Source organism: Rattus rattus, chromosome 14, assembly GCF_011064425.1.
Source record: "Rattus rattus isolate New Zealand chromosome 14, Rrattus_CSIRO_v1, whole genome shotgun sequence".
Lineage (NCBI taxonomy): Eukaryota > Metazoa > Chordata > Mammalia > Rodentia > Muridae > Rattus > Rattus rattus.
The window spans coordinates 5027098-5053604 of NC_046167.1; the positions used below are offsets into that span (position 1 = coordinate 5027098).

A 26507-nucleotide genomic window follows, 5' to 3' on the forward strand; every position below is an offset into this window, starting at 1 on the left:
GTCAATGAGAATTTGTTAAATAAATGAACTCCTAACTGGGTCAACAGCAATCTGAATGCTATTTCCAATACAGCAAGAGAAATGAAACAACTTGTGGGCTGTGTAGGATGTTGAATTTGATTGTAGGTTCTTGTGCAAGGGTGCCTGTGGACAAGCTATGCAGACTGGTTCAGACATGCTCTTTTCTGAGGTCAGGCCAGAGTTTATGGGTTATCAGCAAGGTAAAGACTGTACACCCCCTCCTCCTGACAGGGTTTCATGTATACCTGGCTTGCCTCGAACAAACTATCTGAAGATAATCTTGAACTTCTGATCCTCTAGCCTTGCCTCCTGAGTGTCAGGATTACAGGTCTGCAACATCGTGTACTTTTATCTACTGCTGGTTTTGAGTCCAATAATCTATAGAAGGTCCCTAAAGTGATCTTTGTGTCAGACTATACCTATTCACACAAGTAACTACAGTCTCCGCTTAAACGATGTGGTCAACTACCGGAACTGTGGGCCAAGTCTACAACTCCACAACATTAATTTTGGCTGTTTTTGATACTAGCCTCATCCCGTTAGCCATCAACAATGGCGATGGTTGGTACCAGAAGCAAGGTATCATTTGGGGGGGATAGTATCGACAAGTTAGAACGACCAAAGGGAAGGAGGGGGCAACCGTGTTGAAAGGTCAAATGAAGAAGAGTAAAGAAAGGTCTCACAGGATCTGCCCCCTCTCTTTGTTCCTGCTGGTATTCTTTGTCTTCTTGAAAGATCTAAGCAGGATTGTAGACTTGGAACAACAAATGCGAGCATAAGGAGGGCTAATTTTCAGTGTGGAGTGGTGAAAGAGAAAACATTTTCAAGTTAGAAGGTGTGTCCTGGATACGAGAAGGAAGGGGTGGTCTGCAAAAGGGTTGATGGGTTCCAAGCACACGGTCCAGTTTGGGGCATAGCTGACTAAAGCGGGGGTTTCAGTGAGGAATCCCAGGGTAGGCGGGGAATAACACTCTAGTATTCGACAGCGTGGGAAGGCCGAAGAAGAACCCAAAAGGCATAAGGTTAGGAAGTTCAAGGCAGTTCAAGGCAGGGACTCTCTGGCAGACAGTTGACAAAGAGGAGCCAAGGTCCTTTCCCTAGAAGCTGGGAAAGCCCGCGTCCCGATGAAGCGCTCCGGGTCCCAAGAACTCTCCAGGCCCTTGGCACGGGAAGCCGAGGTTCCCGGACATTCTTGCCTGTCCCATGCATCTGGGGGCTCCCTCCTCGGAGCTCCCTTGCCTTCGTTCCCTTTCCTTGATCCTCCCCGGGTGCGTGAAAGGCATGCGCGAGTCCCCGCACTCCCCAGCAGCCTCTGCAGAGGGTCGGTCGCGGCCGCCAGGGGTGTGCTCGCCTTGCACGGGTGGCGGAGCGCAGAGAACAGCTTAACGGTCCGGCATCCGCATCCGCACCCGCCCCGCCCGTCGGCGCCGCTGCCCCGCCCGCCTTTGCGTCATGACGCCGGCGCCCAACGCGGAAGCCGCTGGCGCCTGGACCAGCTGCGGGCAGTGCGCCGAGCGGCGACGGGCGGGAGCCGGGGGGGCGCGAGGCGAGCGCAGCTGCAGCCTAGGCGGCCGAGCGCGCGGAGCGGGCGGAGCGAGCGCCCAGGACCGAGCGCGGGCGGAGCGGGGCTGGAGCAGGCGCGCAGCGGCGGCCGCCCCGGGGGATGCGGCTGCCTCCCTAGGCTGGCGTGTAGGGAGGGCGGGTCCCCGGCCTCGGCGGCGCGGCGGTGGAGGGGACCGAGACAGCGGCCATGGCGACCCCTAGCAACCTGGGGTCCTCCGTCCTGGCGAGCAAGACCAAGACGAAGAAGAAGCACTTCGTGGCTCAGAAAGTGAAGCTGTTCCGGGCCAGCGACCCGCTGCTCAGCGTGCTCATGTGGGGGGTCAACCACTCGGTAAGGCTCCTCTGCGGCGCGCTCCTCTTGCTCCTCGGGCTTAGCCTCCGGGCTCTGCTCCTCCTGCTGCAGCGGTGGCAGGGCGGGGACCCCAGCCGTTTGGCTCGGCCGGTCCGGGCCCTCTGGCCACTCGCCTTTGGGGTACCCCTATCCCCACGACATGCGTCTGCCTCTTGGGTTTCTCCGGCGGCGCTTGCGCTTCCTTTGGAACCCAGGGAGGGTGCGGGATGAGAAGCATTTGCTGTGCTGTGCTTCTGAGCCTCCCCGCGCCTGTCCTGCTCCGCATCCGTCCTCCTGCCGGTCGGTGCTCGCTGCCTGGGAAGTGGGAAGTTTGTGCGGGGACCGTCTCTGTCTCAGCTATCAGTCCCGGCGGGGAACTGCTCAGGGCCCAGTCCGAACGATCGCTACACTAGTCTGGGACCGATGGGCCCTCCTGTCCTGAGCCGGTGGGCAGGTGTACCTGTCCCTGTCAGGAAGCGTCCGGAGCTTCTAGGCGACAGGACTGGAGTAAACCAGAAGATTTTGGGCGGCATCTTGAGAGCTTAGCTTCCTTTTTCCTTTAAAGGTAGTATTCTCAGACTCTAGGAGGATTTTTTTTTTCTTTTCTTTTTGCAAAGAAAAAAAGAGGCAACGTAAATATGGCCCTGGCGCTCTTCGTCCCTTCCCGCATCGCCCAGCTGCTGTGCCCTTTCCAGACCTCCTGGCGGGGAGTCTTCATCCCTCCCTCCCCCTTACTTCCCCCTCCTTGGGGAACCAGGCAGAAGTCACCGACTGCGGAAGGGCGGCCTTGGTGGTGACAGCCAGAGGGGGGTCCCGGCAGGCGCGAGTTCGAGGTGGTCTAGAGTTAATTACATTCATTTGGAAGGTTGTTTAAAAGGCTGGTAGGGAGCGCGTTGGGGAGGTTAGCTAGCGCACCGCCTGGGATGCAAGGAGGCGCGAGGCTGCGGACTCTGCGGACTGCGGTGTGGGGGGCTGAAATAGCCGCCCGCTGATCTGACAGCGAGAAAACTCCTGCAGCTTTAATCTACTTAGATGGGATCAGGAAACACGATAGGCGCAGTTGGCTGAGCCATGAAAGTTTCAATGAGCTTGTGAATTTTGACCGTGACCTTACCCACTGCAGTCAGCCAGCTTCGGAGGCAGAGCGTGAGCCTGCTGCTCTGCTTTTGATTTCGGTGGATGCCCTGGTGTCCTTTTCAGCATAATAGAAGTGACAGAAAGCCAGCGTGGTTTGTGCACTCTCAAATTAACAGAGCTGTTTAAAATGGCTTAGTATCTTTTATTTATAGGTTTTTTTTTCCCCAAGCGGAGATGGAGAAAGGTGAAACAGTATGAAGATGATTGTGTTTACCTGGGACGATTTAAAGAGTTCAGAAATGGTTATTTTCTATTACTTTACTGCCGGATCGACCGAGGTTCATTTTACTGACATCTTTAGCTATTAGGAATGTCAACTGTTAAAACTGCGGACAGCAACTCACCACCTCCCCCCCCCCCCAAGTTTTATTTCAGAAAGTGAAGTTACCGTTCTCCATTGTCACAAACCTCTAATTTAGTTGTGTTTGATTTCATAAAGTTCTTCTTGTTATTTATGTCCTATTGGCAGCTTCCTAATTACCGCAACCAGCACAGTAAATACCAGTTGGGCGTGGACCCATGTTTACGGGCCTTTTTAAATCTCCTTTTGTAGTTCTGGTGTTTTGGTCAGGAGTGTTTGTATGTGTGCCTAGGTTTAATATAGTAAAGTAGTGGTAACAATATGCAGCTGGGGGCAGGTGGGGAGAGTGACTGAGAATGTCTGAATTCCAGTCCACTTCAGAAAAAGTTGCCATTGGGCGAGCTTCACTGTAACATTTGGGTTGCTACCTTGTGTTTATTTTCGAGTTGCTATATTTGTTTTCCATTTGTGCTACTTGGAATGATGAGGGAATGATGGTGGGAACATTGAGTGTTACTTTTTGTTGCTCTCAAGAACAGTTACTAATTCTAAGTATATACACTGCCAGCAGAGTGTATCATGTAAAGCATGTTATTAATTCAACATATACCAGCTCACACAGAGCCTGCCACAGTGGGGAGGGTTGCTAAAATGTCTCCTTACTGTCCACTTGCAGGCTTATTTTTAGCCTGTGCCTTTATTTTGAGGAATGTGAGTTGACATAAGACATTACTTTTCTTCATTTTTCTAACAATTTATTTATTTATTTTTTTAATGATACCCCAGTCCTCTTGCGGGCCCACTCTTGGAATTCATGTATTTATGGTTGGTTTGATTTTAGGAAATGATTATTGGTACCAGGAAGATGTTTTACCATGCTTTTCTGTGCACCAAAGTTTACAGAATAGTATTAAAATAAATAAATCCACATTATCAATAATGAGCATGTATATAAGTGGGGATATTTGAGAAGGCATGGTAGAGAGGCAGATAATTCAAATCAGAGCCTTTCCCCGGTAATTCTAATGTAACTAGGATTAGCAAGGAGAATCTTACCATGGGTACAGCAATTTTTTGCTTTTAAAATTCCATCAGACTTTTTATTGGATATTTAAAGCAACCATAAATTTGGAGCACTGAAGAGAAACCATACATTTTTATCATGTGAGCATATTATGATGGAACTGGGCCTCCTCTTTAGTGCTGTAGAAAAACAAAACAACCCCTCCCCCCAAAAAAAACCCAAAACAATTCACTGAGTCTTCATTTGAATTCTTTAACTGAGACCACTCACCTTGGCATATTAGCCAGTTTTGGGGATCAGTGTTTGTAACTGGGAAATAGGATTGAAAGAGTTGTAATTCTCTTTAATTTCATGACCATTTCTACAGCTTAATAGTTGAACAGCATCATATTAGGAGTCCCAGAGTACACAGTGACCTTTGGGGATTTTTCAAAGCCTAGACTGGAAGAGAAGGAAATCTGTGGTGGTTTTTAGGACAATGAACTGAGTTTGTCAAACTGATTGTAGCTGAACTTCAGTGCTGTCTATTAAATCAAAGTCTATATGATTGAAATGTAGACACTTAAAATTGAGGGGGAACTTTCTAGACCATCGTAGTGGTAAGGAAACACCTTGATTTGGACGGTGCTCAGCATGGCGAAGAAGCCTGTCATTGTGTGCCTAATTTGATACGTTACTGCTTTCTAACTTAGAATCACCATCGGTGAGTGGATCCGTGCCAATTTTTATTTTAAGCATTTTAAGCAAAGAATATAATTGAATACATAAAGGAAAGGATGACTTAAGGCGGCAGTTTTATCTTGTTACATTCGAAATTAAACTAAAAATGATCAGGCAGTTAGCTTCTTAAAGTGGTATTTTAATAGTGCAGGGAGTATGTTGAATGCTATGAGCCAAGGCTTGTTTTAAATAGATATTCTAAAAGATTTTTATGTACTGTGAAATGTGAGTTCTTTGGAAATTAGTATTTCAAGCGCTATTTAGATATATGAAGGAAGACACAGTGCTATCTATGCAAAGAAACTTACATAAAACAAATATTGTTTCTAGGACTAGCCGCTTTATTGCTATTAAAGCATTGTGGCTTCCAGCCATAGAAACACAAGGAAGTTACAGGAAAATCCTTAAGTATTATGGGAATTTTGGAGCTGGTCACAGTATAAGGAAGGATGGGAACTGGAACATGGTAAGAACCAGGTACTTTAGTACAGTCTGACTTTCCTCTGCAACCCAGCTTTATATACCTTTCTTTGTTCATAGCTGGCTGAGAAACTCTGTGGGACTGGGACCTTGTCATTTCTGCTCTCCACAAGGATGGTCTGTTCCCCAATTCAGGCCTGGAAATACCACGGAAGATCTTGGCTTGTCTGGATTCAATCAGTTGTAGTTTCCTCTTGGATAAGTAATTAGAAAGTGTGCAGGAAGGGAGCTTCTAGAAAGAGTTCCCAAGAACTGGTGGGCGGTTAGGTCACCATCTGCCCTAGGAATAGAGTTGGTGTTGATCTTCACGTCTGTGGGGATCTGCTCAGGCCAGCCTTCTGACAACACGCCTTGTACTGTGTAGGTTAGAGAATGTGTAGTTTTCCATGTGGGACATCCAAAACGTGCACTTTATTCTTAGCAAGGTGAGGAGTGAAGAGAGGTAATACTGTATTTCAGAACTGTAATTTCTTTTGGGTTCCATGGGTTGATATAGACAGGAGGAGGAGGAGGCTAGGTTTATAAGTGATGTGGATTACTATGGAATGATAGTGACTGAAAATGACATGATGGGGCAATTAAAATATAAAGAAGCTAGATATTAGACAGAGCTCTCTGAGTGGAACCCAACCTGCCATGCATTCCGGAGGTAACCCCACACCATTCCCCTTACTTTTCAGAGGTAAGAAGCAGTCACTGTACATGTCAGTTTACTATTAAGGCAGTAGCTTAGTGTTCCCTTCAAAGATGTGAGTATTAGCTTTTTCTCCACTGGTCAGACACCTTAGCCTGTCTTTAGTGATCAGAATGCTGCCCCAAGGCAGGATGATCTGCTATGCCACTAGAAAGACTGCCAACAAGAACTGTAATGAACCAACAGGATCTGTGTTAAGTTGATCGAGCATGCGGTTGTCCTGAGCAGTTAATTTTGCCAGCATGCACTTGAAGTACGTAAGTTGACACTGACAGGAGTTGGTGCAATTTGGCAGGATAGTTTGTGGTCAGGCTGATTAGGATCAATGCCTGCTTCATTGTTTATGGGTTTTTGAGCAGCTGGTTTACCCACTTGAGTCTCAGTTTATGCATCCTTAGCATGCACGATCGCCTCACAGAACTAAATGACACAATGTATCCAAAGCCTAGTGGTACGTAATAAGGATTCAGTAAATGATTCCTTAAACTGACCAAATTTAAAGGCAGTTATGTAGGCTGTAATTTGTGGATGATAGCCTTATCTGTTCTAACTCCCAAATAATTGACACAAAGATCTATAAAGTTTGTTAGCAAGCTTCAAGCATTCTGACTGGGCAGATAGGCATTTATTTTAACTCTCTAAGTTATCTACATCCTAGCCATAGGCCCCATGTTACTTGTAGAGTCTTGCCCTGGCTTGCCCTGCTCCATTTGTGTGTCCTCATGGTGAATCCCTTGGTGAACTCTCATCATGACTCCTAGACCTTCTACCTTATGGCCACCTCTCCCTTCTTTCCTCATGGTCATTCTCTTACTTCTTTCTCCTGGTATCTCTTTCTCCTGAGATTGGAAGTCCTGCCTTCTCATCTTCTCTGCCCAGTCATAGTCTGAGTCAGCTCTTTATTGATCAGTCAGAGATGACAAAACAATTCTTACATGACATTGAGACCAGAGATGCTTGGCCATGCCATGGTCCACACTGTAGACAGATGTCTGGGCATAAAAATCAGCATCTGAATACACCGTGCACAAGACCAACCACACAACATAGTTATATGGGATGTAGATCGAAACATTCCATCTTGCATGGAAGCCCCTTAAGCAGGAAGGTAAACGACTGAAAATAGCTTCAGGAAGTCCCTGACTAGATTCACTAGGCCTACAAGAGTAAACAATAAAAGCAAAGATTTCTTCCCACAGATTACTGAGTTGCAATGCAGACCCTGGGATTTGACCAGCTGCTGAGAAGGAGCAGAAGCAATCTGAGCTACCTGGAAGGGATTTAGACCAACTGAGGCACCAGGAAAGGGCACTCTCTAACCTTTTGAGCTGCGGGTGTGCAGTGCTTAAGTTCCTGGCTTTGTGAGCTGTCACACATGCTTGGGTAGGCCTTGGTGATGCTGTTCTCTGAGTTGTTTCTGTTGCTCTAAGTAGCTTCTCACCCATATTCCTGTCAATAAGCCCAATGAAACTCATTGGTTCATCACATTGGACTTCGGTGGTATCCATATTTTGGTCTGTCATGGTTCTCCATCTGGGATGAATAGATGTGTATCTTGTCTCCCCAGGTGTAAGATCACAGTTACTGTCCCAGCACCATGCCTCCTCCTGCCATGCTCCCTGTTATGATGTTCACGAATGGACCCTCTGAAACTATAAGAAAGTCCCTAATTAAATGCTCTTTTTTGTCAGTTGCCTTGGTCATGGTGTCTTCACAACAACAGAAACTAACATAGGCATCCAGGAGTGGATTATTTACTATTTTCATTGCTGTGAGAAAATGCCTGCAGAGTACCTGAAAGTATTTCAGGATTTGGTTCAGAGTTCAAGGTGACAGTACAGCATGCCGGGGAAGACAGTCACCTCAAGTCTGTAGTCAAGACACAGGGAGAAACGAATGTTGACTGATCGAGTCTGAGACCCCAGCCCATAGGATAGTACTGTCTACCTTCAGGGTAGATCTTCTTTTCTCAATTATGCCTTCCTGGAAACAGAAACACCCTTGTAGACACAACTCAAAGTCTGTTTCCACGGTGATTCAGAATCTTGTCTTGTTGACAATGATTAACCCCAAAGGGTGAAGTAGATCTGGGAAGGGGAAGGTAGAACTGTGGGGTTTTGAGAGACACACAGAGGAAGAAGAAAGAGGAAACGAGAAACAAATTGAGAGAGGTTGTCCCAGAGAGTGCAGGCTTGTGCACCTTGAGGGTCATTGCTTAAGGGACGGAGGGAGAGAGAGAGTAAGATTAACTATCAAAAGCCTCAGTGAGTGAAATTGATTTTCTTTCTGGAAGATTGGGGATGGAAGGTGAGAAATGCCATCCACTTTAGGGATATGTTTATATTTCCTCGTTTCTAGATGTGTTTAAAGCCTTTGTGTGTACTTTTATCACCACTTCTTTAATTTATTGCTCCTTGAGCCATAAGGTAGTGAAAGGCACTATTCCTGTCTCAGAATAATGCTCTTGAATGAATCCTGTGGAGTTCTCAGTCTTCCTGAATTCTGTCCACGGACTATGCAGGGACTGGAGGCACCCAGTGAAGAACACTTCCAAGGAGAAGGTGACCTTGGTGCAGGGAAACGATGTAGGCAGCACTGGGCTGAGTGATGAACCAGAGAACTTGAGTAGGTTGAATTCATGAACGACAACACCGAGTGCTGGGTAGATGTGGGATTTTGACCTGTACCCTAACCCTAGGTAAGGAGTCTGTTATCATTCCTTTTAGAGCTCTCTCACACAGTTCCTAGTGTTTAAAGCTGTTCTTGGGTAGACAAATCATGAACTGTTGATATTGGGCAAAACTGTTTGAAAACACCTTTCTCCCACGACAGAGAAAAAAAAAAAATTCCTCGCTCTGTGGAAAGCATGTAGGCAGAGATAAATATATAATCTGTTCATAGAAAAATGTTGTTGAGAGTTTTAAAACAGTAACTTACTGTGTTGGTCAGAATTTTTGTCTCTGTGATTACTAACAAGCTAAAATGAGAGTAACAGCCACAAGGAAGAAAGGCTGACTTTGGCTCCTGTTGCTTTGGGCCTAAGGGGAGGAAGCGCTGAAAGCATGGGGCTGATGTGCTGCTCACTTCATGGCCTCCTGGAAGCTGAGTGGGAGAACAGGAAGTGGCAAGGGCCAAAATACTCCCTTCAAAGGCATGGTCTTAGAGGACGACCCACTTTTAAAAACTAGGCCTGGTCTTTTGGCTACTTTGTGGGCTCTTTTTCTTTCGCCCTTCTCTACCCTTTTTCTTCTATCCTTTCAACCCCCAACACTAAATAAGAGAAAAAAAAAGATAGAAGGGAAAGGAAAGAGATCCCTAAATAAAGTCAGGGGTCAGAAAGGGGATGATGTTATTGTTAGATTACTTCCTGTTGATTGGGGCATCAAGTTACTTGGGGCAAAGTGATCTTCACTGCTGGGATATCTAATTTCTTACTTTTTTTTCCTTTGTACACCACCACTTAGATCAACAGCAACCAACCAATAGCCCACCCTGCCTTTCAGGGCCCTAGCATTTAGTACCTTCTGAAAAGTCCCCAGAATCCCAAGCATCACCAATTGCAGGAACTGTCCTCAGCTGGAAAATCTATTCCCCCACCCCCACCAGATCACTAGGCAAATCGTGGCCCAGCAACCCATAGCCCACACCTGGGATTAAAACAAAAACACATAATATGTCTGTGTATGGTTTGTTTTTTTTTTAGAAGCCAAGATTTTCATTGCGCCTTCAGATTACCATCTCCCAAAAGTCTCTTAAAAATTGAACCTCTCAAGAGTTAAACTGTTGAATATACCAGAGCCTTTGTGGTTTGACCCTCCCTGGAAACAAAGACGCAATCATCTTCCAGACTAGTCAGAATTAACTGCCACACCTACCCACCGTTACAATTGTCTGTCTTTAATTGCCTCACAGTTTCAGAGTCTTTTTTTCTTTAGGTAAGTTAGTATTTATTACAATGCGTATGTGGCGTGTGTGATTTATATATTCATTATTATCTCTGTGGCATGTGTGGAGGTCCAAGCATGATTTTTGTGCGTTGGTTTTCTCCCTCTACCTTTGCGAGACCCCAGGGATGAATATCAGGTGGCCAGGCTTGTTCAGCAAGCACCTTTTACTCTCTGAGCTATCTTGCCATCCCCGTGTTAAGTGTTTCAATTCTAAATATTCATCGTTTTTCAAGTGGAAGTAGTTAGGAGCTGGGCCATGGCCTGGAGCCTCTTGTATTAATAGTACTTCGTATGCAGGTCGTTGTGTGGATCCAGTTGGGATAGATGTTCTTCATCTTGCTCTGGGTTACGTCCTGATAGACCTCGTGTAATTGAATATATCCTGAGTGTATTCAGTACTTCTAGACATTGTAGCTCAGCCTAGCCTATTTTAACTCAGAACACTTACACTTGCCTACATTTAGGCAAGATTGTGTCTTAGTTGATTTTCCTGTTGCTGGGATAAAATACCCTGACCAAGAAAAGCAACGCGAGGAGTATTTCTGTTTACATTCTGTTACAGGACTATCACTGCAGGGAAGACATAGAGACAGAAGTTTGAGGTAGTTGGACACATTGTGTCCACAGTTAAGAAGCAGAGAGGGATGAACGTCTGTACCCAGTCAACTTCCTTTTATAGAGTCTAGGAATGCAGCCTAGGAAATGATGCCGCTCACAGTGGGTGGGTCTTCTTGCCTCAAATTAACCAAGAAAACCCCACACAAGAAATCAAGAGATCATTCTCAGAAGTGTTCCTAGATCTCATTGGGATCAATCATCACACAATCTAAGAGCCTTTGTTGTTGAAATAAAGTCTTGACTGTCATGTACTTTATTGAATGTAGTCTGAAAGTGAAAACTGTAACGGACATGAGATTATGTTTCATACAGTTGGAGGTTGAAAATTTGTAAGTCGTCTTTGGACTGTACTTATAAAATGCCTAAGCAGCTGCTGGGACACATTCTTACTAAATGGTAGCTTCCATTATTATTTTAAAAGCATTATGAGTGCTAAGACATACTAAGTTAATAGGTCATAAATAAATTAATTGTTACCCTAGGCTCATAGTATCAGATTACCATTGTATTCGGTATTATGTATCTGTGAGTTATTATAGTGGGTTTGCCTGATTCTGCTTTTATTCTAATGGTAATACTGATTCTTCAAGACCTGGTTGCCCCAGAGACAGGAGAGTCTGCAGGTAGAGTCAAGTGACAAGTGACTTTGTCACTATGTGACCTTGCCCCCAAGTTTGTTTCTGATTGGTGAATAAAGATGCCAAAAGCCAGTAGCTGGGCAGAAGAGACATAGGTTTTAGGGTTCCCTGGCTGAAGGAAAACCATGAGAGGTGGGGACAAGAAGACCAGTGGAGGAGAAGCCACCAGGGATTAAAAGTCATAAAAATGTGGCCCTGAGGGCTGACCAGATAGGGTTAAGGGCAGCCCAAATGAAGCATAGTAAATCATAACTTGGGGTTATCAATAGAAAAGTAAATTCTAGGGCTGGAGAGATGGCTCAGTGGTTAAGAGCACCCGACTACTCTTCCAGAGGTCCTGAGTTCAATTCCCAGCAACCACATGGTGGCTCACAACCATCTGTCATGAGATCTGATGCCCTCTTCTGGTGTGTCTGAAGACAGCTATGGTGTACTTATATATAATAAATGAATAAATCTTAAAAAAAAAAAAAAAAAAAAAAGAAAAGTAAATTCTAATAGCATAGAGGATAGATAGCTGCCCAGTCTTGTGTTGTTTAAGGCTTATTGTAAAAAATAAAAGTTGTATGTCTTTTATCCGGGAACTAGATGATCAAGCTCTGAATTGGGATTAAAAATTCCTATACCAAGTTATGAATCTTTATTTTAGAATTTTCCATTTGTTCTAGCTTTGCTTTATCTATGTTGTTACTGTATTCATTTTTTTTTTTAATCTTTAAGGCCTCCACTAGTGACTAGGTGATTAGAGGTGTCAAAATCTAATTTACATTCATTAATCACAAATTATATGAGCTATTGAATCGATATCTCGCTTTTCCTGTTTTTTTTTATTTTTTTATTTTAGCATAAGAGACACTTCAAGGTGCTCGGCTGCTAATCCCCTCCCTTCAGATTACTCGGAGCCTCAGGGAAAGTAGACGTAGGCTAGACACACGCACACATGTCTGGCGTGTGGTGGAGGCTTTGTGAGCAGTGTGGGTGGAGCAGAAGCTTGGTCAAAAAGGCCATGCCCAGCCAAGTTGTGAAGGAGGTGAAGCCTTGGGCACGATGAGGAATGTGCAGCCAGGGATGCAGACGCCAGAGGCTCACACTTGCACAGAGGCTGTGTGGCCGAAGCAGAGTTAGGGAAGAGGGGAAACAGTAGGAATATGGCTGGATCCTGATTGCTTCTGTTTGGGGGCTTGATGGACACTGTCTGAGAGGTGACGTTGTAGGGGATCGTGAAGATTAAGAAGACCACCCTGGTTACAGAATACGGGAAAGGGTCTGCGAGGCCAACGGGCCAACAGCTGGCAGAGATGACAGGAGGGAGTGAGGAGTTGGCTCTGGCTGTGGCCTGGGGCTTTGCCTCCTACACTGGGCTCATAGAACAGCCACACTAGCCATTGCCCAAGAAGCGGCTGGGTTGTGGGCCTCGTGGAACACAATGGGCATTTTAACTAGCAGGCACTTTGTCAGTATTTGGAAAGGCACCAGCTAGGGCAGTCCGCTTTCAAATCCTCAGGAGTCCTTGGTGTGCCCCAGTGCTGGTGGGAAGGCCAGATTGCCTGCAGGAGTAAGGCCTCACCCACAGCAGGCTGTCCTTGCTCTCTTTTCTTTCTCTGAGGAACTGGACATAAAATATACAGGCAAAGAAAGGGTTCTCTGCCAAGAAGATTGAAAACCAAGGGATGAGTGGTGGGGATTGTTAGGAGAGGGTTAGAGAACTGGTTTGGGCTCTGATTTGAAGAGATAAGAAGTTGACGTTAGAAGACCTCGCACTACTGACAAGGTCACTTGGTAATTTGTGAATCTTTGCCCCGGCACTCACTCTCCACCCTGCACTTGGCACTGTTTGAAGTAATTTCCCCCTTTCTTCTCCGTAAACTTAGGTTGTGTCTCTTAGTTCTCCCACGGTGAATATCTTATTAGAAAGCACTGGATGTACAGAAATTGTCAGTGTTGGTCCTTCCACTGCCCAGTGTAGTCTGCAGATACGCTGGGAGCTCCCTGCTTTGGTACCAGACACTAACTGCTGTCTTGATTTCAGTTAACATACTTTAAGTTCAGTTTCTCTGGAGACACCCGTGGTTAGCAGCTATGGACCAGACATCGTAGCCAATGTATGGTCTCTCACCCATTGGGTGATGTTGGCTATTCTAGATCTCTATCCCAGGTAACAGAAAAGACACTCGCTGTCACCTCTTGTCCTCTGTGGCTGCATTGTCCTCCCCATCCACCAGCCTCGGTCTGAGTGTTCCATTCCCATCTTCATAGCCACTTCCTTCCCAGGGCGATGACTCATCTCAGTTGTTGCCTAGACATAGTCTAGAGTCTCCTGGGAGACACAAGTCCAGGCACACCCATGAGTGGTTTGCCTGGGTGAGCTAGCCTCTGGCCATGCCTGTGATATCTTGATCAGGTTAATTGCTGTGAGAAGGCCTGCCCAGTGTGTGCGGTTTGGACCCTGGGCAGTATAAGGAGAAAGGGAGCTAGCTGATTGGCAGCTGCGTGTGCTCTCTGTCCTGAATGTGGTGCTCAGTTTCTGACCTGTTCCCTTCATGCGTGAGGCCTGTGTCTTCCCCTCTGCAAACAGACCGCCGTCTCCACGTGCATTTAAGCTGAGTGCTCTCACTGCTCTGTTCACCCTCCGCTAAGTCTGCGCACACTGCTCTTGGCCTGTGCCGTGATGAGAGTGCGGGGAGGATTCCTGTATTCTCCCACACTCTGCTTGAATCCAGCTCCCCTACAGCTGTGGCAAGATGAACTCCTGACCCGTGCACGACAGCCTCTTCCATAGTTAAACCTTCCATAGACTTCCCACTGCACAGCGAAGAAGACTTAGGCTGTTTTCTCCTATGGTTCTTCTGTTGCTTACTTTAAGGGAAGGGATTGATTGATTGATTGATTGATTGATTGATTGATTTTGGTTCAGGGTTTTCCAGGGAAGACACAGAAAACACCGCAGGGAGAGAGTGACTCAAGGCTGTGGTGGCAGAGAGGCTGCTTGCATACATCTTGGATGAGAGGGAGGAAAAGTGGGGGGGACAGTGGGGTGGGGCAGGCACACAAAGACACCAACACTCAGAGACACAGACACACCAGTACCAGAAGGAGGGCTTGTCTATTTAATTCTCAGCCCTCTCTCCCAGTGTCCCCCTCCCCACTTGATACAGTTAGGACCTACCCCCTAAAGGTTTCACAGTCTCCCCAAACAGCAAGTACCGCCCCCTGGGGATCAGGTCATACACCCAAGTCATTGTCATCTCTTGCTGCTTGCTGGCCTGGCCCACTCTCTTCCTTGCCCTCACTGGTCCCCTCCCTTTGTTTCTTGCTCTGTCGTCACATGGGAATAGCCACAGTGGTGTTTTTCTGGTCCTTAAGCAACCATAGAACTTCGTGTGTATTTCCTCTTGGTCCAATTACACTGCTCCTCCCTAGGTCTTGAACAGTTCCTGTGCAGATGGCCCCTCTAACCTAAGTTGTATGCAAATCTCATAAGCTCTTTCCTTTTCTCTGTGATAGACACTGTCTAAAACAATCGCTTACACGTGTATCATTAATCTCTCTGAAATAAATCTGATAGTTTGCAGACAATGGAAATCTTGTCATATAAACGCCTTATACTGGAAGAGTGCTTTTATGTAGAGTTGGAACTCAAAAGACACCATCAAATGAGTAGTCCATTCGTCCCCAACTAGTGTCCCAGGAGCCCTTCCACATCCAGTCCTCATCGCCACAGGAAGGTTGTTTGGGTGATGGTTGAGCAGAGTACTAGAACGTTCTGTGGCACTGGTTGTGCAATGTCTTGAGGTGGGAGGACTTGCAGCAAGAAGAGGTGTGCGGAACCACAGGGTGAGACCCAAGGAAGAACTGCGTTCACAGAGCAGGCAGGAGCAGAGAGACCTCAGAGAAGCAACTTCCTCAGTTGCTAGCGGAAGTGTGTGAAGTGTGTGAAGTGTGTGAAGTTGATTCTAAGTGACGTTATTGTGTGGCAGAGTTACAAAGCAGTGTCCTCATGACCTGTTCTGTGTGGTTGGAATCTCTGGAGGCCTTCAGACACATCTCTAAAATGTCCCGAGCCCAAAAGATGTGCCCTAAGTTATTTTCCTGGGTGTTTTCTACAGTGTGTGGTTCTCTGGTTCTTTGCAGCCTCCTTATTGCCACGCCTACCTGATTCTTCTTGGCTGAGATCTGCCCATTTCTCTCGGACAGTTACTGAGGGAGGATTTCTTAACTCTTAGGGTGGAAGTGTGACTCACAGAAGGGTGTTATTTTGGTCATGTGTCTCTGGGTACTAGACTTTGAACACACACACATTATTTTGAACCTCTTGGAATGTGAATTTGGGCTGCAGTCCCTTGTAGGAGGAGTTGACTTTATTCGACTGACATGGAGAGTATCTTTCTTTCTGTCTGTCTGTCTGTCTTTGTTTCTTTCTAAAACTGTTTTCTAATGTTCATTAGTGTTTTGCCTGCATGTATATTTGTGTGAAGGTGTCTGATCCTGGAGTTACAGACAGTTGTGAGTGGCCATGTGAGTGCTGAGATTTGAACATGGGTCCTCTGGAAGAGTAGTCAATGCCCTTAAGTCACTGAGCCATCTCTCCAGCCCCAAGAGTGTCCGTCTTTAACACAGCCACATGGAAAAGGGATTTCTTGGTGGACTCCATTTTTTTGTTGGGTGCTAGGCTCTGCCCTGAGTTTCCATGTACACTGAATGTCAGGGACAGTCACTTTGACTGACTTTGGCAGGCCATCTCTCCTGCTACCCTGGTTCTTCAACGCCTTTAAGAAAGTATTTTGAAAACCCACTTGTTTCTGATAGCAGATTTAGAATCTTGGCTCTCCTCCCCCCCCCCCCGGCCAATTCTTCCTCTCAGGCCCCAGGGTAGTGTTACAAGCTTGGGTGACCATCCTTGTGTCTTAGTTCACTTTCCGTTTCTGTGACTTAACAATATAACCAAAAGCAACTTTGAGAGGAAAGGGTTTATTTTAGTGTATAGTTTACAGTCCATCACTGAGGGAAGTCAGGGCAGGAACCTGGAGGCAGGAACTGAAGCAGAGGCCATGGAGAAGTGCTGCTTCCTGACTTGTTCCTCACAGCTCACCCAGTTTGCTTTTTTACCCCAGGACCACTTGTCCAGGGATAGTACCATTCAACGGTGGGTTGGTCCCTTCCACCTCCAAGATTAAACAAGAGAGCACCTGCCTATAGGCAGCTGATGGAGGCCTTGTCTGTCTCCTCAGACGGCACCAGCTTCTAGATTGTAGGCTCTCACATAGGCTGTCTCCTTACTGGTTTCTGGGAACTCAGGTCCTAATGTGCATGGCAGGCACTTTACTGACTGGGCTCCAGCCCCTCCCCCATTGGTTAGTGACCTGCCAGGTCTATCAAGTCCCCTTCTTAACTTCATTGTTGTGGGGCAAATTAATCTTGGCTTCCTCAAATGTGTGTATATTTCAGTGCACCATAATTCTTTATTTTTCCCTTACTTTCAACCCAAGCCAACTGCCTTGTGGGTGGTGGGTTGTTAAAAGGGAAATGTCAAAGAGTGTGGTTGGTTAAGTCCATCCCTAGTTTGGGCAGGGAGCCTAGTCTCTTAAAACCAGCCCAAGGATTCCTACTGATTATATCTGAGGTGAGAATATAATAGTGTTGGCTTTAGTGTGCAGAGATCAAAGCCCGTCAAAAGCATTAATGTAAGGGGATTGAGACTGCGGCTCACTGTTTCAGAGACTTCCCTCCATAGTTGCTTGGCCCCGCGTGCCCGAGCTGGACATCATGGAAGTGCAAGGGCATAGCAGAGAACAGTTGTTCACCTCAAGTGAACAGGAAGGACAGAGCAAGAGGAAGTGGCCTGGAGCCCTGCACCTCAATGACCCACCTCCTTTTGTTAGCCCTTACTCCTCGAGCCTGGGAAAACTCCTGAAATAGCTACCAGTTGGAAAGCAAGTGTTCGGAATGTCGTCCATGAGAGGGAGACCTTTCTGATTCAAACATTACAGATACTCTCTTTTCTTCTTTTACTGACAGTAGATTTTTTTCTCATGTAATATATCCTAATGAAGGTTTCCTGTCTCTCTGCTTCTCTCAGCTCCTTCCCACCTCCCCTCATATCCCTATGTAGCCCCTTCTTGTCTCTCATTGGAAAACAAATAGGTTTCCAAGGGGTTATAATAAAATAAGATAAAACAGAAACTAAACACAAGGTATAAGACAAAACAGAAGGAAGAGAGCCCGAGAAAAGGCATAAGGAAGAGATACAGATACAGAGACCCACTCATCTGCCGACCAAAAGTCCCATAAAACACTAAACTGGAAGCCATAGATTATACACAAAGGACTTGTAGGTCAGAGAGGGAGAGGGAGAATACACACACACACACACACACACACACACACACACACACACACACACACACACACAAAACCTAAAATGAAAATAAAAAAATAAGATAAAAAAATAAAGGCCTAACAGGACATGAGAGAGGAACCCTCAGAGATGCCGTTGAGTTCTTTTTCTGCTGTCCATCTACTGATGGGCGTGCAGCCTATCCCTAAGAATTGTTTGCTTCCACGGTGAGACTCCCTTGGAGACAACAGATTTTCATTTCCAATTGGAAACAGCTTCTGGGGTACGGATAGGGACTTGCGATTCCTCCTTTCCGCTCCAGGACCCGATCTCTTGGCTCTCCTGCAGACGGTGCAGGCCCTGTGTGTGTTGCCTCAGTCCCCGTGAGTTCGTGTGTCCATTGGCCCTGCTGTATTCAAAGGCCGGGTTTCCTCAGTGTCTTCTGTCACCTCCGGCTTTTTTACTCTTTGCACCTCCTCTTCTGCAGGGCTCCTTAGGGGGAACGATCTGTTGGAGACGTGACATTTAGTGCTGAGTGTTCCAGGGTATCTCATGCTTGGCATAATGGCTGGCTCTGGGTCTCCATGTTTGTTCTGCTCTGCTACGGGAGGAAGCTTCTCTGATGATGGCTGAACAAGGCCCTCATACATCAATGTAGCAGAATGCCTTTAGGAGTCAGTTTATTGCTACATTCTTTAGTAGTAGAAGTGTTTGGTTTCCCCTTGGTCCTTGTTATTGCTACATTCTTTAGTAGAAGTGTTTGGTTTCCCCCACGGTCCTTGGGCTACGAGTCTCAGGGTCTTGGACCCTGGCAGTGCTAGGTGTGGGTTCTATCTCCTGGAGTGAGCCTTAATTCAAACCAGATATCCTACAAGCTTTGTGCAACCGTTGCACTAGCATTTCTCGCAGCCAAGGACACCATCGTGGGTCAGAGAGGGTTTATGGCTGAGCTGGTGCTTATGTTTCTCCTTCCGTAGCGTGCAGAGCACCTTCCCGTACCAAATATGTTAGCTCTAAGTGGTAAAGGCTCTGTGTAGCCACCAGCTCGACCTTCTCCACGTTCAGTGAGTCGAAACAAATATTCTTAACCAAAACTTTAAGATAAGTTATATTTTTTATTACACACAAATTTCTTAACCATTTATTAAATATTAGATGCTGACCAAGGCCTTAAGAAGAGCGGCAAAGTCTTTGCTTTGTACGGAGGGAGTCTACATTGTGACTGGGAAGATAGGATATTGGATTGTAGGGTAGGAAATAGGTGGGGTCACAGAAGTGCCTCACTCTGTGAATTTGGTGGCATATAACAGTGTGACAGTGACTAATCAGAGTAGTGAAAGACAAGTGGGAGGAGGCGCATTTGTGAGCCTGACCAGCACCTCCAACCTCCAGATCAGGACCCAAAGCAGCTTCACTTTCTCTTCGAGTACTACAGCCTCTAATTTTGGTATGCGTGCGTATGCGCATGTGCGGTTGTAGCTGTGCGTGCATGCGTGTGTGTGTGTGTGTGTGTGTTTGTATGCATGAGTGTATGTGCATGTGTATATGTGTGTGCAGACACATGTGTGTATACACGTGTGGGCATGTATGCCTCTGTGTGTGTGTACATGTGTGCCTGTGTGTATATGTGCATGTCTGTGTACATGTGGTCCTATGTGCCTATGTATGGGTGTGTGTGTGTGTACCTGTGGGCTCTGTGTGTGTGTGTGTATGTGTGCATGTGTGTGTGTGGACTTGTGTGCCTGTGTGTATGTGTGCATGTGTGTGTGTGTACATGTGTGCCTATGTGCCTGTGTATATGTGTGTTTAGTCTGTGTGTACATGTGGGCCTGAGTGCCTGTATGTGTGTGTACATTTGGGTGTGTGTACATGTGTGTATGTGTGCTTGTGTGCATGTGTGCCTGTGTATATGTGTGTGTGTGTGTGTATGTGTATATGTGTGTGTGTGTGTGTGTGTGTACATGCACAGAGAGCAGAAGTTGGGAGTCTTCCTCTGTTACTGTCTACTTTGCTGAGACAGAGTCTCTCTTTGAACATGAAACAGCATTTCAGCTACACTGCCTGGGACAGTAGGGGCATGTGACTATGCCTGGTTTTATGTGGGCATGGAGGTTGTGGGCTTAGGGTCTCTTAGTTTTACAGTTAGCACTCCTAGTCACCAGGCCACCTCCCTGGCCAGAGCATCAGTTTTTCTGAAGCTTTCATCTAATTTTCCTGGTATTTTATAGATTAGAACCCACATACTATCTAGTTTACCTGTCCCCAGAGCTGGGTACATCCAGATTATAATCAGCCGTTCTGAATCCTAGTTTCAGATTTATTAAGAAAGACACAAAGCCTTGGTGTGCATGCAAAGACAACCCACTGCGGCTTTCAGAGCTGGGGAGTCCTGCACCACCTGAGTGGGTGTGGCCACTCCTGGCCATTCAGGCTCCGGGGTACACAGATGCTCCACGTCTGGAGGAGAGTTTGTGGTAGTTGAGTGGGATCTTGAATTTCCTTGGGAATTGGGCTGGAGCTTATGTGGTGGGGGAGCAAAGGAAGGTGGGGCGTAAGCTCTGTAGTTAGCAAATACAAAAGCAAGATGTGTGAAGGGCAGGGACTGCTGAAACTGAGTTCTGGTACAAACCTGCTTCTTCTTAGAGTGTGTGTGTGTGTGTGTGTGTGTGTGTGTGTGTGTGTGTGTGTGTGTGTGTGTGTGAGAGAGAGAGAGAGAGAGAGAGAGAGAGAGAGAGAGAGAGAGAGAGAGAGAGATGTATGTGCACGACATGAATACCTGGTACCCTCAAAAGCCAGAAGAGAATGTCAGGTTCCTTGTGAGGCACTGTGTGGGTGCTAGAAAAGTGAGCAGTCAGTGCTCCCGTCCACTGAGCCGTCTCCCAGCACCCTTTTACGTCTATCGTTTAGTCATTTCCATTTTTAAGGACATATGGCAGCTCAAGTGGTTTCTGTTCGCACTTGTTTCCGTAGGCTTGGTGCTTTATGATGTGAATGCTGTCTGGAAGCTGCTGAACACTTTCCTTTCAGAGAGAGTTCGGCGTCATTTGTAATTACTTAGAGTATAGTTTGTGATAAGCATGCTTCGGTTGGTTGTTGGCTCTGAAGGGTCAGGAGCAGCAAACCCTAAGGGCGAGCTCTCTACAGTGCCATGTAAAGGCCCTGACTGTGGGAATAGGTGGGAGCTGACGTGAGCATTGCCTGGTGCGCATCCTGTCTAGTGCTACCCTAGCGGGATAGGCGCTGTGACTCACAGCTCACCGGACTGGCTTTCTCCTCGCTCAGAGGGGCCAGTGCTGGCAGTGCTCCACTTGTCTCTTTCTCGGGTCATGGATCAAGCATGCCTCACTCATCTCAGGTTCCCAGACACAGTAATTCCTATTACTCCGGCAAAAGACCCAACCAAGGCAACTTAATGCTGTAATTACTTAATCTCAAACGGGGTTTCTACCCCGCCTTAATCATTCAGTTCCCAGATAAAAGACATACAACTTTTATATTTAGAGCTGGGCCAACATCTACCCTCTGAGTTATTCGGATCTATTTTCCCATCAACCACCCAGGGTTATAACTTGCCAACTTCCATCTGGGCAGTTCTTCACTCCAATTGACCAGCCCTCACGGCCATGTTTTCCTGACCCCCCTACCCCATGGTACCCTCTCCATTTCCCACCTTCTTTTTCTCCTCCTTGGCTCTCCTCTGAGCCCGGGAACTCAGATCCTGCCTACCTCTCTGCTGCCTCGCTCTAGGTTCTAGACATCTTCATGCATCAGTCAGGGGTAACTTGGGGAGCAAGTTTCCATAGCATAACTTGTGTGCATTCACTCTTCCCTGGGCTAGTATTTAACATTACAATACTCAAGGAAGGCTTTCCTTTTGGCTCATTGTTTTGGGGTCCTTTCATCTTGGCAGGGAAACTGAGGCTGCAGTATCGTGGGGTCACATTACATCTATGGTTCAGAGGCAGGGAGCGAAGGCTCACTTCCTCCTTTTTGTACACTCCAGTGCCCCACCCACGTTTAGGGTAGGTTTTCCCATTTCAGTTAGCCCAGTCTAGAAACGTCCTCAGACACGCCCAGTCTCCTCAGTGAGTCTAGACCCTGTCCAGCTGACAATAGTAACCCATCACGTCAAGTCTCTGGATCCTTGAAGAAGCTTCCAAGAGGCACACTTGCTGGAAAGAGTCTTGGCAGATTTGATTGTGATTTAGAAATGCAGGGTTATGCAGTCTCCTTTGACCCATGCTTGTTGTGCATCCAAACTGAGATACGGAAGGTAGGAAAGCTGGGGATGTAGCCAGCAACGCAGGAATCCATCTTTCCATTTTCCTTTGACTCCATCACTGTTCAGTGCCTCTGAGTAGGAGGAGCTGCATGCAGAGTGCTTCAGCAGTGAGGAAGGGGGAGTTTGGCAGACCAGGTCCTGCGCCTTGCTCAGCTGGCCCTGGCTTTCCTCTGCTCCTGTGCCAGGCATTCCATCGCGGAATATGTTTTTAGAGTTTCGTGTGTGAGTGTGTGTGTGAGTGTGTGTGAGTGTGTGTGTGTGTGAGTGTGTGTGAGTGTGTGTGTGTGTGTAGAATTTAAAGCCGTTGGTGAATACACAGGTTACATCACAGCAGAAGGGTTCACATTTACAGGTTATTGTGATCAGCCATGGGCCCAGCCTGGCATTCTTGTAAACATACACAGACATGGTTGATCGGTTATTTGTTGGTTGGTTGGTAGATTGATTGGTTGGTTGGTTGTTGGTTATTGGTTGGTTGGTTGTTGGTTATTGGTTGGTTGTATGGTTGGTTGTTGGTTATTGGTTGGTTGGTTGTTAGTTATTGGTTGGTTGATTGTTGGTTATTGGTTGGTTGGTTGGTTATTGGTTGTTGGTTATTGGTTGTTGGTTATTGGTTGGTTGGTTATTGGTTGTTGGTTTTTGGATGGTTGGTTGTTGGTTGGTTGGTAGATTGGTTGGTTGGTTGGTTGTTGATTGGCTGGTTGGTTGATTGATTGGATGGTTGGTTGGATGGTTGGTTGATTGGTTGGTTGGTTGTTGGTTGTTGGTTGGTTGGTAGATTGGCTGGTTGGTTGTTGATTGGATGGTTGGTTGATTAGTTGGTTGGTTATTGGTTGTTGGTTGATGGTTGGTTGGTTGGTAGATTGGTTGGTTGGTTGTTGATTGGCTGGTTGGTTGTTGATTGGCTGGTTGGTTGATTGATTGGATGGTTGGTTGATTGGTTGGTTGGTTGTTGGTTTGTTGGTTGATTGATTGATTGGATGGTTGATTGATTGAATGTTGGTTGATTGGTTGGTTGGTTGTTGGTTGTTGGTTGGTTGGTAGATTGGTTGGTTGGTTGTTGATTGGATGGTTGGTTGATTGATTGGTTGGTTGGTTGATTGGTTGGTTGGTTGGTTGTTGGTTGTTGGTTGTTGGTTTGTTGGTTTGTTGGTTTGTTGGTTTGTTGGTTGGTTGTTGGTTGGTTGTTGGTTGGTTCCATGGACTGGAGGCCATGCTGTCTTAAGTAATCCCTTGCCTAAAATGTGTGGAGATATACTCTGAACATGAGTGTTGGAAAGTGTGGAGACACACTCTAAACATGAATGGGTTTTTAAAGGTTTCAGCCTGGGGAGCAGAGACCATAGCCTGTATCTGCTGGACAAGTGCTCTACCATCAAGCTCCACCTTTAACCTGAAAACAGAGTTCCTTATGGGCCTTTCCCTGGGCAGCTTGCTTCTTGCCCTCCGGCTCTCCCAGCTTCTCGAATTCTGGAGTGTATTCGGATCTCTCACAGTTGTATGTTTCCATGCCCCTCTGTGCTGGTAAGCCACCGCCTCCTTCAGCATCCACCCTTGCAGCCAGCTTGCAAGTGTACATTTGGAGCAGAACTCAGTTTGAATGAATTAGGTCTTGCCTGCACCTAGGCAACAAGTCAACATGCTTTGGTGTAGAAAGGTCTCTGCAGCAATGGTTATGATAAACCAACGAGGTGCTCTCCTCCAACCCCCACTCTAAGTGCCAACACAGGAAGAGAGCAGTAAACTCAGCGACATTTGAAAACGGAAGAGAAAAGAAAAAATGAGGAGAAGCTAATGTATCCCCTTTAGGCTTAAAAGATCACAGTGAATATTTGATCTAGTCTATAGCTGGTGGAGATTATTTTTTAATGTGTGTTATCAAGGTGCACATAAACATCACTATAAAGAACAATTACTGTAACTGTCCCCCACACAGCAAGAAGTTCAGGGCTTCCCTCTCTCTTCCCAGATCTTTTACAACACTGAGATTATGTTGTTTTTGTATTTTCTTACCTTCCTGTGTATTTTTCACAATGAAACTTTAACTGTAGTTTTTTGTTTTTCTTTATTTTTTTGAGAAAAACAATCTCATTTTACGGCCCTGGCTAGCCTACTACGTCAGGCTGGTTCACAGAGATCTGCTCGCTTCTGCCTTCCAAGCTTGTGTGCTACCACATCCTGTGGTTTTTAACTTTTAATGCATAGTTTTATGCTAAGGAAGGTTTCACATTCTGTCCGTTGGTTCCAGCCTTTATTGTCGTAAGTCTTGCTGCTGTCTGGGTAACATTTACTCTGGTATTGACCGATTCCCTAGGACACAGTGTCCTTCATGGGAAATACTTGGTGAAAGTGTGAGGACACCACAGGGTCTTGACATGTGCCACCACGTTCTAAAAAGATGTCTCCAGTTTTAGAGTAAAATCGGGTTATGTTCTTCACTTCGTGTCTTGCTTTGAATATTTCAAAGTTGAACAGCAGGATCTCTAGTAAAGGGTATGTTTGGTTTATATATGGCATTTCTTTTGCTATAGTTTTCTATCTGTGATAACCTCTGAAAGCCTAGTGTTAAGCTGCAGCACTGTGTGGGGTGGTGAAGAAGAGTTGAGCAAGTGCCAGATAAAAGGAAGTTCGGTCTGTGATACGTGCTCTAGAAGGAGATTTTGTATCCCTGGGTCCTCATCTCTCAGCCTCTTCTCTTTAGTTTCCTCTCTTCTGGAAGGAACAGGTCTTGTCTACCAGGTGCCAGGTAGAAATAGGCCATCATGATGGGCCTGCTCCATGGGCCCAGAGTAGCCAGATAACTAGGAGCCAATAATTCTTTCTTACTTTGAAGTTGATTAATTTACATATTTTGTCGCAGGGATGCAAGGCTGACTCATCGACTCTGAGATCTCTGTTCATAGGCATGTCCTCCAGCTTATCAAAACCGGAACATATGTATGTACTGTGGGAGTCTCAGGGCTGGAGGTGTGAGCTCTGCTTCCGGGAAAGCAGCCTGACCTAGAGGCTGACAGTGAAGGGAAGCTGCTCTTGAGTTCTTTCTGGGTTCTCCTGGAGACTCTGGGGTTCTTTGAAACACAAAGCCTGCCTGCCTCCTTCCTTCGTTCGTTCGTTCGTTCGTTCGTTCGTTCGTTCCTTCCTTCCTTCCTTCCTTCCTTCCTTCCTTCCCTCCCTCCCTCCTTCCCTCCCTTTCTTCCTTCCATTGCGTGTTGAGTGGTTAGTGTCTACACAAAAGCAGCAAAACTAAACACGTGTATTCCTTCATAGAAGCCCAGAACGTGGCAGTTAGTTGGAGAGGACGGTGACGGGCACACATCAGCCTGAGGTCGATAACTTTGCAGGCAGATGGTGCCTGGACCTCAGAAGGATGTTAGCAGCATATACAGTTGGCACGTGTCAGATAGCCTAAGGCTATGCCGCATGCTTGCACTCAGGCCATCAAATGATGGCAGGAGTTTGCAGCTGGTAAGCCAGTCTGACCACTCAGCTCTGTGACCGACCTTTGCTTGACTCTGATGGGAATGCTCAGAAAATGTAACACGACATCCCTTTGGGTTAGGAATCAGAGTGTGTGTATTTGCTTTCAGAGGTTGGATGCTGTCACCTCTCTGTGGTCCTGTCAGTCTTGGCTGTTTGATCCAGTGTGTGTCTGCTGTGTTAGATACACCAGCAGGTGTTAACAAGGTAGTCATCTGACACCCCAGCCCCCTCCCCAAGCCTGGCCTGGCCAGTCAGGGAAGGGCAAACAGTGAGGAAGGCAAGTTCATGCTTATAGACCAAAGCTCCTTGGAGATCCGTGCCTCCAGTGTGAGCATGTGTTGCTACAACCCAGTAACTGTCATTGTCGTTCAGGGTTCTAATATGGGCTTTAAGTAGAGCCCTAGGAAAACTTCTTCTTATAAAATTTGAACCTTAATTGATTCTTTTTTATTTTTGGTTTAATTAAAACCTTTTCACTTTACGTGTATGGCATTTTTCCTGAATGTGTCTCTGTGTACCATGAATGTGCCTGGCGCCTGCAGAGGCCAGAGCAGGGCATATGCCTCTGTGGAACTGGAGGTGAGACAGCTGTGAGCTGCCTCTGGGTTCTGGCAGTCAAACCTGGGTCCTCTGGGAAAGCAGCCAGAGCTCCAACCAGCGGAATCAGCTCTCCAGCCCCCTGATTCTTACTTTTTTTATGGTTTAAAATTAAGTAAAAACAAAATTAAAAGGCCTCTGTAAAAGATGATAGCATATATTTAGTTTGAACGATTCTAATAAAGAATTATACTTAATTCTGTTATCACTTAAAAGTACAAATGTTGGCATAAAACAGATCTTCTTATTAGGCTTTGGGAAGCAGGGGACTTTCTAGTGCGAGTGACTTAGGTACATTTTCATTAATTTTAAAACAGAATACTTAAAATTATGGGTTTAA

General features: G+C 46.3%; 1 protein-coding gene across 2 annotated transcripts in view; it reads left to right on the plus strand.

Moving 5' to 3' along the window:
• The first annotated feature begins 1585 nt into the window (after positions 1–1585).
• The window catches only part of Pip4k2a (phosphatidylinositol-5-phosphate 4-kinase type 2 alpha), a 164624-nt gene continuing 139702 nt past the window's right edge, over positions 1586–26507 (plus strand). Inside the window, exon 1 of one of the 2 annotated variants that reach the window (XM_032884212.1) lies at positions 1586–1915. In XM_032884212.1, the coding sequence (XP_032740103.1) occupies positions 1772–1915 (144 nt within the window). In that variant the 5' untranslated portion in view covers positions 1586–1771. The remainder of the gene's footprint in view (positions 1916–26507) is intronic. The other variant, XM_032884211.1, reaches the window with a different exon arrangement.